The sequence below is a fragment of the Nycticebus coucang genome, chromosome 20, assembly GCF_027406575.1.
Source record: "Nycticebus coucang isolate mNycCou1 chromosome 20, mNycCou1.pri, whole genome shotgun sequence".
NCBI classification, from domain to species: Eukaryota; Metazoa; Chordata; class Mammalia; order Primates; family Lorisidae; genus Nycticebus; species Nycticebus coucang.
Genome location: NC_069799.1, coordinates 23485258 through 23499243, shown reverse-complemented (window position 1 = coordinate 23499243; position 13986 = coordinate 23485258). Strand labels below are relative to the sequence as shown.

Here is a 13986-nt window from a genome sequence, read left to right as displayed (position 1 = left end):
ATCATTTTTCTTTTCTTTTTTTTTTTTTTTGAGACAGAGTCTCACTATGTCACCCTTGGTAGGGTGCTGTAGCATCACAGCTCACAGCAACCTCAAACTCTTGGGTTGAGCAATTCTCTTGCCTCAGCCTCTCAAGTAGCTGGGACTATGGGGGCACACCACAACACCCTGCTATCTTTTTTTTGTTGCAGTTGTCATTGCTGTTTAGCAGACCGAGGCTGGGTTCAAACCTACCAGCCTTGGTGTATGTGGCTGGCTCTGTAACCACTGTGCTAGAGTGCCGAGCTGTAACTTAATCATTCTACCTATATATTAATCTGAAATTTGCAGAGAAAGGGAAGACATAAAAATAAAACAACTAATAAGTATTTGTATTATTGAAATACATATTTTGGAGACAGGATCTCACTCTATTGTCCCAGGCTACAGTGAAGGAATGTCATAGCTCACAACAACCTCAAACTCCTGGGCTCAAGCAATCCTCATGCCTCAGCCTCCCAAGTAACTAGGACTAAAGTCCCTCCCCCCAACAACACTGGTTATTTTTTATATTCTTAGTAGACACAGGGTCTAGCTCTTGCTCCGGCTGATCTCCAACTCCTGAGCTCAAGCAATCCACCCATCTCAGCATCCCAGGGTACTGGGATGATAGATATGAGCCTTGGTGCTCAGCCTCTTTGAATATACGAAAACATCATTTTCATTTCTCAGAAAGTATATCTATATATAGATATATATGTATACATACATACATGTACACACACATATGTATGCATGCACACACACATAAATTCATAGTTTTTCAATGAGGAATAAAATCTCTCAGCCTGCCTTCTTTTCCTTGCCTCCAGCTCCCTCACCTCTGTAGATTTCTCTTTTCACAAAACATGCCCATCTTCAATAGTTTCAGAAATTAGCTTTTCAACTGGAAATGTGAAAGAGTATCACTGAGCTGTGCTGTTCATTATTTAAAGTTAATGTGGTCTTTGCTGTGAACCATTATGTATAAAACTGTGATTTTGGAAATGTAAGAACTGAACAGTCTTGGGGAAGCTACTCTCACTGTTCTCCAGTATCACCAGCGTTGTGACAAAGTTTAATGAACCTATCCCTGTCTCTGCATACAGGCTGACAGCAACAAGCACCCAGAACCTTTCTCCAGTAGCACTCTGAGTAAGGTAAAGGCCAAGGGAAAACCTTCCCCTTAATTCTTTGAAGGTTCCTTGGATCCCAGCTCATACCTGGCAAATTCATAATGGAAAAGGCATTCAAACTTATTAATGTACTAAATATGTGGGAAAATCATAACGCTTAAGCCCTAGAGTTTGAGGTTGCTGTGACTTATGACACCACAGCACTCTGCTGAGGGTAACTTTATAGTGAGACTCTGTCTCAAAAAAAAAGAAAAGTTTCAACCCAGCTTGGTGCCTGTAGCTCGGTGGCTAGGGTGCCAGCCATATACACCAGAGCTGGCAGGACTGAATCCAGCTGCGGCCTGCCAAACAAAAATCACAACTACAACCAAAAAATAGCTGGGTGTTGTGGCAGCCACCTGTATACACAGCTACTTGGGAGGCTGACACAAGAGAATCACTTAAGCCCAAGAGTTGGAGGTTACTGAGAGTTGTGATGCCACAGAACTCAACCAAGGGCGAAATAGTGAGACTCTGCCTCAAATAAATAAATAAATAAATTAAATTAAAAAACACTGAAACAGTTAGCTGAATGGAACTATTGAGTATCAAAGTAAAAAGCTCAAATGTGAATGTAGAAAGTGAAATTTCTTGGTTTTCACCTAGAGCCTGGACAAGGCAGCCTACAAAAAAGTTTAACATTATATTTTCCAACTTGGTGTTTATAGCTCAGTGGCCAGGGTACAGCCACACACACTGAGGCTGGCGGGTTTCAACCCGCCTGGGCCTACCAAACAACAATGACAACTACAACCAAAAACCTCTAGAAGCAGGGTCAAATTAAATCCTCTTTAAATTTAAATCTTCAAAGTTATTCAAAAGAAACCCTTTAAGGCAGTCTCAATTCAAATGTCAGGGCAAGCAGAATATAATCTTAAAGTACAAAAGTATGTACAAAAAAGCAGAGCATTATTCCTTATTCACAAGTTTTCTCTTCCCAGAACCTAGTCGACCCCTACAGAAATTGTACATCCCTTTTATCCTGGTATCCAGATCCAGCTCAAAACCTGGAAAGAAGGGCCTGAGAGAAAAAGCTGAAAAAAAGAGTCCAGAAGGTGTTCTCCTAACCACACCACAACAGTGAAACTTGCAGTACTAGAAGCCTGGGCCCACCACATTCCACTCAAGCCATATCTCACTCCATAAGCAGCTAAGGTCAACAAACACTAGACTGGAGGAAACACCACGTTAAGATTAAAGAGATATAATCCCTAGTCATCTTCCCGTTGAGATTATACAGGGCTGTGTGCTCACCCCAAAACCATGTCCTCTTTTTATTTATTTACTTTTTTTTTTAAGAGTTAGACTCCCACTTATCCCCCCCAACCCCCCCTAGTGCCGGGGCTTCATACCCCAACCTCAGTCTCTTGGGCTCAAGTGATTCTCTTACCTCAGCTTCCCATCTAGTTGGGACTAAAAGCACCTGTCAAAACGCCCAGCTACTTTTAGAGACAGGGGTCTCGCTCTAGCTCACGCTGGTCTCATACTCATGAGCTCAGAAGATCCACCCACATAGGCCTTCCAGAGTGTTGAGATTACAGGTGTGAGCCACCATGCCTGGCATCCTAGCCCCATTTTCAGAAATAAAAATGTATAGACTTCTTTAGCTCATCAATATGCACCATTTCTGTCTTAACTAAAAGGTATTTACAGGTATTTAATTCATGCCCAACGGAGATGTGCACCCACTAAAACTTATCAGAAATTACTTTTCCCATTTATCCGCAAGATTATCACATACTCAGATTCTTTTTTTTTTTCTTTTTTCTTGAGACAGAGTACTAAGTTGTCGCCCCAGGTAGAGTGGTGTCACAGCTCAAAGCAACCTTCAACACTTGGGCTTACGCGATTCTGTGGCCTCAGCCTCCCAAGCAGCTGGGACTACAGGCTATTATTGTTGTTGTTGCAGTTGTCATTGTTATTTTAGCTGGCCTGTACGGTTCAAACCCAACGATCCAGGGTATTTGGTTACCCACTGAACTATGGGCCTGCCCCCGTACTCAGATTCCTTTTTTTGTTTGTTTGTTTTTGAGACAAAGTGTCACAGTGTTGCCCTCAGTAGAGTGCCCTAGCGTTACAGTTCACAGTAACCTCAGACTCTTGGGCTTAAGCGATTCCCCTGCCTCAGCTTCCCAAGTACCTGGGCCCATAGGTGCCCGCCACAACACCCTGCTATTTTTTGTTGCAGTTGTCATTGTTATTTAGCTGTCACAGGCGGGTCCCAACCCAGCAGCCTCGGTATTTGTGGCTAGCGCCCTACCCACTGAGCAAAAGGAGCCGCCCCTCAGATTCTTATAGTTAAAAAAAAAAAAACATTACTGTCAGGAAAAAAAGATACACAACTGAAAACTGAAACTACTAGTAATAAATATATTCAATTTAAAAGGTGCCCATTACAATATACTAACCAGAATAATTCCTTACGTAAAGTAACTTAACTACCTTTATAATTTATGTCAATAGACACATTAAGCTACCTCGAAGATAGTTATTATGTAGCACCCAGGGTTTTTCATATATCCCACCTACAACAAAGGGATGTCTTGTTTCCTAAAATTAAAAGCTTTTTTGGGTGGCGCCTGTGGCTCAGTGAGAAGGGCACCAGCCCCATATACCGAGGGTGGCGAGTTCAAATCCAGCCTCGCCGAACTGCAACCAAAAAATAGGCGGGCGTTGTGCCAGGCGCTGTAGTCCCAGCTGCTTGGGAGGCTGAGGCAGCAGAATCGGGGAAGCCCAAAAGCTGGAGGTTGCTGTGAGTCGCCTGTAGTCCCAGCTGCTTGGAGGTTGAGGCAGGAGAATCGCGGAAGCCCAAGAGCTGGAGGTTGCTGTGAGTCCTGTAACATCATGGCACTCCACCAAGGTCAGTAAAGTGAGACACTTTTCTCTACCAAAAAAAAAAAAAAAAAAGCTTTTCTATCCTGGGTACAAAAAGTTTAAGTCCAAACGTAAATTAACTTAAGATAATAACCTAACGGAAAACTATAATAGCCGACTACACCTTTTTAGCACTGCTAAATACAAGAATTTAGCCATTTTTGTCATACCCACAATAGCTATTAGACTCAATCTTAAAATTAGTCCATTGCCCTGTGCCATCATTAAGGTCCTTAATACAATTGCTCTAGACATAAACGCTCTGAACAGTGAATTAAAACAAGTATGAGAAGCTATACGTAAAAAATTCAAGCAGCCATTATTGATTATTAAAACACAATCAGAAATGTAAAAACGTTAAAATCTATATATTGCTTCAATTTATCTAACAGTTACCAACTCATTAAAAACAAGTTAAAATGTGTAAAGGACATAGTCGAAACAATACAAGATTTCTCAGAATATCCAATACCTACTAACTAAAGTATTGTCATAATTACCCAACATTACCTAAGTCTGAACCTTTATACTTATTCTTACGTTATATTAAGTTCCTTAATGCTACAAAATACGATGTACACCATTCATATGTACCCGCTGTTTCACAGATTTCAAAAAACAATGTTAATCAGGACAGCCCGCATGTCAATTTAACTAACCGTAACAATTACTTCCATTTTTAATAAATTTCATAGATATAAAAATAAAATACATGAAAGTAGAGAATGTGGTAGACACAGACACCCCCACAAACACCTCTTAGCTTTTTCTGAACTGAAAATGCACGTTAAAGCATAGGAACAGTAAGTCAAACAGGCCAAACCAGAAATAGAGAACAAACATGATAATCTTGAAAAAAATCTGGGAAGTAACCAGGCACTATGGAACAAGTTAATAGCAAGTTTAATGTCGTTTCATTGATGAGGATTTTTTGATGGTTTTTTTAATTGTTATATGTATATAACTTGCCTACAAGTTGTTAATCACATGAGTATATTTTTTAGTATACTTTGAAATTATTCCCTATATAAATTATTAAAATTTGTTACACGTCCTTGAATGTCAACACTCCCTGAAAAACAAACATGTTTGAAAAGATAAAAGGGGAGACTGAATTTCACTTTTAGTTAAATGAGTGAAGAGAACTGTTGCTGATGTATATGAGTGACTGGAATTATCTAATCAGTACATAAGAGAAACATTCTCTCATGTGTTCTCTGAAGGGGACGGCATAATGTCCACAGAACCAGTGTAGACACTATAGCTTTTGGTTTGCACGGTAGAAATAAAAGACCACCAATACAGGCATGTATATTTTTGTGACTTATCGATATCATTCCATGTAAGCTGTGTGTATTCTTTTAAATGACAATGTCATGGTGAGGTAAATAGTACCTCTAAAATTTTAACACGTACAAGAAAGAACAGGAGATAGGCCGGGCACAGTGGTGACTCGCGTCCACAATCCTAGCACTCTGGGAGGCCAAGGCGGGTGGATTGCTTGAGCTCACGAGTTCAAGAACAGCTGAAGGAATAGCGAAACCCCATCTCTACTAAAAATAGAAAAAATGAGGCAAGAGGATCACTTGAGCCCTAGTAGGAGGTTGCTGAGAGCTATGACGTAATGGCACTCTACCCAGGACGATAGCTTGAGACTCTTTCTCAAAATAAGCAAACAACAACAACAACAAAAGACCAGGCGATCTTGATAAAATGTAGATTTTCATTCAGAAGATATGGGATGAAGATTCCATTTCTAAATTTCGAACAAGCTAAATAGGAATGACAATGCTTCTGTCCCATGAAAATATTTTGTCAAACATGCAGTGAACTGTACATAGTGGATTTACCTTGTTGATTTCTGAACCACTAAACAAAAATGACAACCTTTACTTTCCAAAGAAAGGTATAGGAAAGAGAATCTAAGAAGAAAGGGACTCTTCCTCAATGAATGTTTTGGTTTGTGCACATTAGTTGATAATCTCCCCAAGTACTTATGTACAGTACTAGGAAGTGCCTGTGGCTCAGTGGATAGGGCACTGGCCCTATATACCGAGGGTGGTGGGTTCAAACCTGACCCTGGCCAAATTGCAACAAAAAATAATGGGGCATTGTGGTGGGCACCTGTGGTCCCAGCTACTCAGAAGGCTGAGGGAAGAGAATCACCTAAGCCCAGGAGTTGGAGGTTGCTGCGAGCTGTGACGCCACGGTACTCTGCCAAGGGCTATAAAGTGAGATTGTCTTTAAAAAAATTGAATAAATAAAGAAGATATACTGAACCCTACAATGGAATACGTGTCAAAGAACACCACAGCTGAGTGAATAAAATTAAGCTCAACGGTGAACAGGACAAATTAGTATCAGGTGCTGATTCACAAATGCAAACACGACATCACTGCTGTGACAGTACTAGACAGAAAAAGTAAATCATAATCTGATAAAAACTAGTTGGAAAAACCCAGTTTGGGCAAACTTTAAGGTACAGATGTCTGGCATGTTTTGTAATCTCTACTCCTATCTTTAAATATGTCCTTCTTAGCATTCTAGAAAGCAAATCTTTTGTAATTAATCTGTTTTTCAGAACTTTGAGTTACTTTAGGCAGTTATTGCCATCTTCTGTAAAAATACATGTATATCAACTTATTTTACATAGAACCCATGGAGCTTCGAGATGGAAGCTAAACAGTACATATTCCCCATGTCTGCTAATATACAATGATCCAACCTCATCCACAGTGGAAATCTTGGGCATCCACATTTTCCCATTTTCAACAGAAAGAAAGGGAACCTTTTCACTATTGCAGGACATAAGTTTAATGTGAGAATTTTCTAGGGCATATGGGAAGCCTGGATGGAGAAAAAGGAAAGAAGACTCGGCCATATGTAGAGAAGAAGAATTTTGAGGGAAAAGAGTATTTGAAACAAACTCATTAGGCAGGAACATCACAAGTAGAGATATAAATGTTTGAAAATTCTAAGAACATGATAGTGCAGAAGAAAAAGTGGGCACAGCCCTGGACCTTGGACTCATTCAACAGAGAAGCAATCATTTCTTTCTCTTTCTCCTCCTTCCCTTGATTTCCTTCTCAGGTGAGATTATCTGGACACATTACTGCTGCATCTTTTTTTTTTTTTTGTAGAGACAGAGTCTCACTTTATGGCCCTCGGTAGAGTGCGATGGCCTCACACAGTTCACAGCAACCTCCAACTCCTGGGCTTAAGCGATTCTCTTGCCTCAGCCTCCCAAGTAGCTGGGACTATAGGCGCCCGCCACAACGCCCGGCTATTTTTTTTTGTTTTTGGTTGCAGTTTGGCCGGGGCCGGGTTTGAACCCGCCACCCTCGGCATATGGGGCCGGCGCCCTATTGACGGAGCCACAGGCGCCGCCCTCCTGCATCTTGATAATATGCATTTAAAGGCATCAGCACAAACTCATCACCTGCTACCACCACATCCACAGGCACAGAGACCTCGAAGTACAGAGAAATTTTGACCCTTTCCTATTCTTTGTCATGGGAGAGAGTTGAGAAGAAGGAGGTTCCACATAAAGACCAAAGTGTGAGTTTCTAATTTCTTGGCTTCCAGTTCCCTCCCCTGCCAGCAATTTCTGCTACGGAAATGGGAAATGGAGCCTGTGCCCTCTTTCTGGAAAAAAATAAATAAACTCGACTGTTTAAATGTATCTGGAAACCCTCATGCTAGACAGTGGCCTTCCCTTAGCATCACAGGGGGCACTTAATTAAAACCACGTGGATGACACAACCCACACTAATAGAATCTGGGCACAGGCAGAATCACAGATGATGGTACCTCTTCAAACTAAGCATAGAATCCTAACTACAAACCTGGGCTGAGAAACACTTAGCTAAGCATCACCTCTCAGGGTTTAATATGCATACAAGGCATTTCACAGTATGCCCACTCTAAGCATCTGATTCTGCAACAGCAGCAGTTACTCTATCTTCAAGCAAATAATCAGTTTTCTTACAATGACTATGTCCTTCCTTAAGAATATCAGAAAGAAGGCCAGCCCGATGGTTCAAGATTGTAGGCCCAGCACCCTTGGAGGTTCAAGGCAGGTGGCTTTTCTGAGCTCAGGAGTTCCAGACTAGCCTGAGCCAGAGCAAGACCCCCTCTGTAAAAACAGCGGGGTGTTGTGGGGGATGCCTGTATTCCCAGCTACTCGGGAGGCTGAGGCAAGAGGATGGCTTCAGCCCAGGAGTTTAAGGTTGCTGTTAGCTGTGATGCCATGGCTCCAATGAGGGTGACAAAGTGAGACTATGTCTCATTAAAAAAAAAAAAAAAAAAAGAATTTCAGAAAGTGTTTTGAGCCATTAACTATAGAACCAAGATTACAGAACTTGGTGTGAGGTAAAATAGTGACCAGTTAACCTCCATTTCTGTTTTGGTCTAGCTGGTATCAGCCAGACAGCCAGATGGCAAGAAACCAATTCAATGAGACATGGAGACCTACACACAGAAAGCTTCCACACACGGTTTCCCAAGCTCCTTTCCCCTTTCACCGCCATCTGATCAACCTAAAAATATGAGGTGGTCTTTGCAACATTAGTCAGCCATCTCCTCATGATGTTCTTGAATTCATTGCTTGCTCTTCCATCAACTCTTGCACTGTGACTTTCACTTTTCAGGACGGAACAGTCAATCTTGGGTTTCTTTACAATTTTACAGGTGTTGAGTGAGTCTAAGGAGTGGCTTTTTTAACTATTCCCCCTATTGCTGCTGTTACTCCTTCTAGACCAGTGGTTCTCAACCTGTGGGTCGCGACCCCTTTTAACTATATTTAAGGGCCCGCGGCATTAGGATGGTTGAGAACCACTGTTCTAGACTATAGCAGCAACCAGCTAGAGAAAGCAAACACTGCACAGAGTTCCCTCAGTTCAACACTTTGTAAACAGGAAAACCTTTGGTTCAAGGAAGACCAACAATCACAATCTTGAAACGACATAGTTTGCTGGCACTTTAAAGTTTCCAGATTCTGAAGAAGGCAGCAGTGTCTGAGGAAATACCCAGACTCAGAATTTGGACACGCAGATTTGAGTATGGCACATGTGGGGATGCAGCTAGTGCCCTGTGTACATTAAAGGGAAACAGAAACAGAAAAATGGGAATGGGGACATGCTCGGGTGTACTCAATGCACATCTGTGATCCAGGTTGAGCTTCTGGCCTCCTAGCCTCTGGATCAGTATTAGGTCTAAAGAGATCAAGATAATTGAAAGCTAGTGACACAATACCTGATTGCTGCCCTATAAAAGTAGTTTGTAAAAATCTACAGGTTGTCCCTAAGTCAACATGCATACAGAAATAGAAAATTGTAGATAAAATATACTTTTACAAAATACTCATTACAAAATTTTACAAGGAGGTGGCAACACATAGAGAATAGTTTTTAACTGTTTTATACAATTTTGTATATATAGCTGCAATTTCCCTCTTTGCCCATGTATGATGACTGTAGGGGCAACTTTTGGGACACCATGTACTGTAACTACTCAAGAAGGGAGATTGAAAACTGGCAGAGAGACCATTGTAGCTTCATTATTTGGGAGAGAATGCACTTTGCTGTACAACTGGGTGTTGTGACTGTGAAGTGGAGCTAGAAAGTGCCCTCTGCAGTTACACTTGGTGGGCATCATCTATGTTCATGTCAGTTCTGGTAATTCTGGATGGTGTGTAAAAATACTTTATAACTAAAAACAGACTCATTTCCAACTCTAGAATAACCCACCACGATGGTATACAGAAAAAGAAGTGTCACATTAGACAATTTAACCAGAATGCGATGTTCATCTCAGACCACTTAAGAGACGACAAAGATGAATTAAGTCATCATTATTAGTCCTCAGTAAGAAGACTTGACAGCACCATCGTTTATACAGGGTATCCATAAAGTTTGTATATAATTTAAAATAGTAAAACACAGCGTGACAGAGTGAGACTATGTCTCAAATAATAATAATAAAAGAAAGAAAAAGACAGAAGACACATATACAAGGAGATAGTGGTGTGAGATGTTCGGGATCATCATTCATCCTGGGAAGTAGCTCTGATTACAAAAATTCCCAGTGAGCTGTGTTCTCAAGAGCAGCTCACTACAAAAAACAGCACTGCCCATGATGACTTAGGTGATATTCCCCTTTTGGCCTATGACAGGCCAGACACAGACTCTACGTATTAAAATTTGTTACACAGACAAAACAACATTTAAAAACGTACTCTCGCTGTCCTCCGGAATTACTAGCCTTTGCAATAAAAAAGCGTTTTGACACATCAACTCCCCTTCGGTGTTTAACTACAACAGCAGGCAGGAGAGCCACTTCCGGTTCCCCAACAGGGAGAGCCAGGGAGCCCGGCCCTAAGTTTATTTTCAACAAAAGAATGGAGGGGTTGAGGGCTCCACGGAGTACAGCCTCCCCCTCGAACAAGCTCCCCACACACACAAACTCTTGGGATTCTTCCCTGAGGCGCCTTCCATTGTGACCACCAGGGAGGGACCCGCGGCGCTGCAGGCACACAGCTACTCAGAGAGAGCTCTGGGCCATGGTCCAAGTAACAGGTCCAGGAAGGCTTCAAGCAACAGGGTCCCAACTCCCTGCCCACTCCACCTTTTGCCAAGAGGGGTCCGAGAGACAAGGGTGCCAGTGGCAAACTTCCGCCTCAAGACTCTAAAACTGAAGGGAAACTGCCCGGTCCCACCACAGCCACTTCGGGCTCCAACCACGCTCCTCCCCCTCTCAGGACACCCAGTCTCCTGTACTCACCATTTCCCAGCTTCAGAGATGTCCCGGTGTCCTCCCTACAGATCTCCCAGTACCTGCAGGTCACAGCGTGACAGAGACTGCTACTGAGACAACTGGTATCTCCACGAGCTGGAACTGCTGAAGTTGAGACAACCGCTCAGTCCCCAGGTCAGGAAACAAAAGCTGCTCCGGAACCCCAGAGCCGCCTTCTACCTTCTGGCTTTGCATCTGATTGGACACTTCATATAGGCGCATCCCTGATTGGATAGGACCTCAGGTCCCACCTCTCTGACCATGAGTGACAGGAATGTCGTTAGACAAGAGGCTAAAAGTACCCAGAAATGCTAACAATTATTTCACCACAGCACTTTTTGTTTTTTCATTAACGACAAGGACCATGACCTTTTTTTTTAGACAGAGTCTCACTTTGTCACCCTCAGTAGAGTGCCCTGGCCTCACAGCTCACACCAACCTCCAACTCTTGGGCTCAAGCGATCCTCTTGCCTCAGCCTCCAGAGTAGCTGGGACTACAGGAGCCTGCAACAATGCCCGCTATTTTTTTTTTTTTTTTGAGAGATGAGGTCTCCGTCTGACTCGGCCTGGTCTTGAACATGTGACCTCAGCCAGTCCACTGAATTAACCCTCCCAGAGTGCTAGGATTACAGGCCTTAGACACCGAGTCCCTATTAGGTTCCATGACTTTATTCATCTCCATATTCCAGGGCCACGACCATGCTTTCCATGCCGTAAGTGTTTAATAAATTTCCACTAAAGCAATGAAACTCTATTTACTGAGTGTGTAGTCTGTGCTAGACTTGGGCACCTATTATTTAAATAGGAGGTAGACTCTGCTTTGCCAAAGTCTTTTTTTTTTTTTTGCAGTTTTTTGCCGGGGCTCGGTTTGAACCCACCATCTCCGGCATATGGGGCTAGCGCCCTACTCCTTTGAGCCACAGGGCTGGCCCTAGACTCTGCTTTGAAGGCATTTTCAATATACATCATGATGTCTAGGTAAAAACATGCACATAATGAATTCAGTGAACTTACAGACACATGAAGGGTATTGGAAGTTAAAGCAAAGTCTGGCTATGGCAGTTCAAAGGGTGAAATTACCTCTAAACTCCAGTCAGGGGTTGGCATTGCAGGAGGTTTCATGCAGGAGGTGGTATTTCAGATCCCAACTAACAGGCATAACTAGGAGTATGTGGTACACCTCCTGGGGGAAGGGCTCAGCTACCATGTGGATTTTACCTTACAAACTGTCTTAACTCTTTTTACACAGGGCTTGTGCCTTCTCTGGCATGCAGTTCTGCTGAGGGATATTTGTATTTACCTCTAAATGTAAATTATATTATATATATATATTTTTTGAGACAGAGTCTCACTTTGTCAACCTTGTAGAGTACCTTGGAGTCACAATTTACAGCATCCTCAAGCTCTTGGGCTACAGTGATTCTCTTGCCTCAGCCTCCTAAGCAGATGGGACTATCAGTACCCACCACAAGGCCCGACGTGTCTCAATCTGGCTCAGGTTGTTCTTGAATCTGTGAACTCAGGCTATCCACCTGCCTCAGCCTCCCAAGTGCTGGAATTACAGGTGTCAGCCACCAAGCCCCGCCTAAATTATATCCTTTTATTAATTTCGGTTATATATAGGTATCTGTTTATAACATACGCACAAAGTAAATACATGTTTTCCACTCGTGGAAATAACATATTGACAATTATATATATAAATATTTTATGGTGAAAAGTTACATACAGGGTGGACATAAAGTTCATGTGCAATTTACAATGGTTTACTATTTAAACTTAAAACTTCCATATTTCAATTTAAATTAAAATATTTTGCTATTTAAATTGCACATAAACTTTGTGTCCACCCTTTATTTAGAATTTTGCTTTGGAAATTTCAATTAGGTGGGCAATTATTTTTTCTTTCTTTCTCATTTTTGTTTATTTTTTTTTTTTTGAGACAATGTTTCACTGTGTCTCCATGGTAGAGTGCCGTGGTGTCACATCTCACAGCAACCTCAAACACTTGGGCTTAAGCAATTCTCTTGCCTCAGCCTCCTAAGTAGCTGGAACCATAGGTGCCTGCCACAATGCCCAGCTATTTTGTTGTTGTTGTTGTTGTTGCAGTTGTCGTTGTTGTTTAGCTGGCTTTGGCCAGGCTCTAACCTGCCAGCCTCGATTCATGTGTCTGGCGCTGTTACCTCTGTGCTATAGGTGCCAAGCCTGGTGGGAAACTTCAAAAGCATCATAATCAGGAGCCAGTGGAACATATGCCTTCTTCTCCCCATCAGGCCTGATCCAGGTGTTGACCTTGGCCACATCAATGTCATAGAGCTTTTTCACAGAGCCTGTTGATCTAGTGCTTGTTGCTTTGACATCCAAATGAACACAAGTGTGTTGTCTTCTCTCTTCTCCAGGTAGACTCAGTGATCAGTGAGAACTTGATGATGGTACAGCGGTCAAGCTTGTTTCTCCTAAGGAAGCCTTTCCTGGGATATGAGGGCTTCCTCCAAAGGAGGCACAGAGACTTTAGCCATCAAAATGTGGTTGATGTTTGAATATCCTTTTTTGTGTGGCTGTGGTTGCCTTTTAGCACTGCCTTCTTGTCCTTTAAAGCATTTGCTTTGGCTTTGACCTTGGGATGGGCAGGAGCTTCCTTCTTACCTTTGGCACCATCTTTTGAAAAGCAACAATTATTTTAAAGTTTGAGATTTTTTTTTTTTATTTGCCTGAACTCTGGTCTGTTGAGGAGGTAGCCTAAGCTTTGAAATATGACGCAGCCTTCTAAGTCAGCCTGTCCAATAGAAATAAAATGAGAATTTAGCTGGGTGTTCTGGTGTGCACCTATAGTCCCAGCTACTTGGGAGGCTGAGGCAAGAGAATCGCTTAAGCCCAGGAGTTGGAGGTTGCTGTGAACTGTGTGATGCCATGGCACTCTACCGAGGGACATAAAGGGAAAGTCTGTCTCTACAAAAAAAAAAAAAAGAAGAAGAAGAAAGAAAGCAAGAAATCCAATAAAGCCATGTACATGCTAAATCTGAATGTGTAAGACTGGGGAGTTTTCTTTCTTTTTCTTTTTTTTTTTTTTTTATAGAGATGGAGTCTCACTATACCGCCCTCGGTAGAGTGCCGTGGCATCACATGG

General features: G+C 42.2%; 1 protein-coding gene across 1 annotated transcript in view; it reads right to left on the bottom strand.

The window, feature by feature from the left end:
* Positions 1-10978, bottom strand: part of LOC128573115 (zinc finger protein 679-like) — an 81478-nt gene extending 70500 nt beyond the window's left edge. Inside the window, exon 1 of the mRNA XM_053573309.1 lies at positions 10848-10978. Coding sequence (XP_053429284.1) covers positions 10848-10850 — 3 coding nt within the window. The 5' untranslated portion in view covers positions 10851-10978. The remainder of the gene's footprint in view (positions 1-10847) is intronic.
* Positions 10979-13986: the final 3008 nt, after the last annotated feature.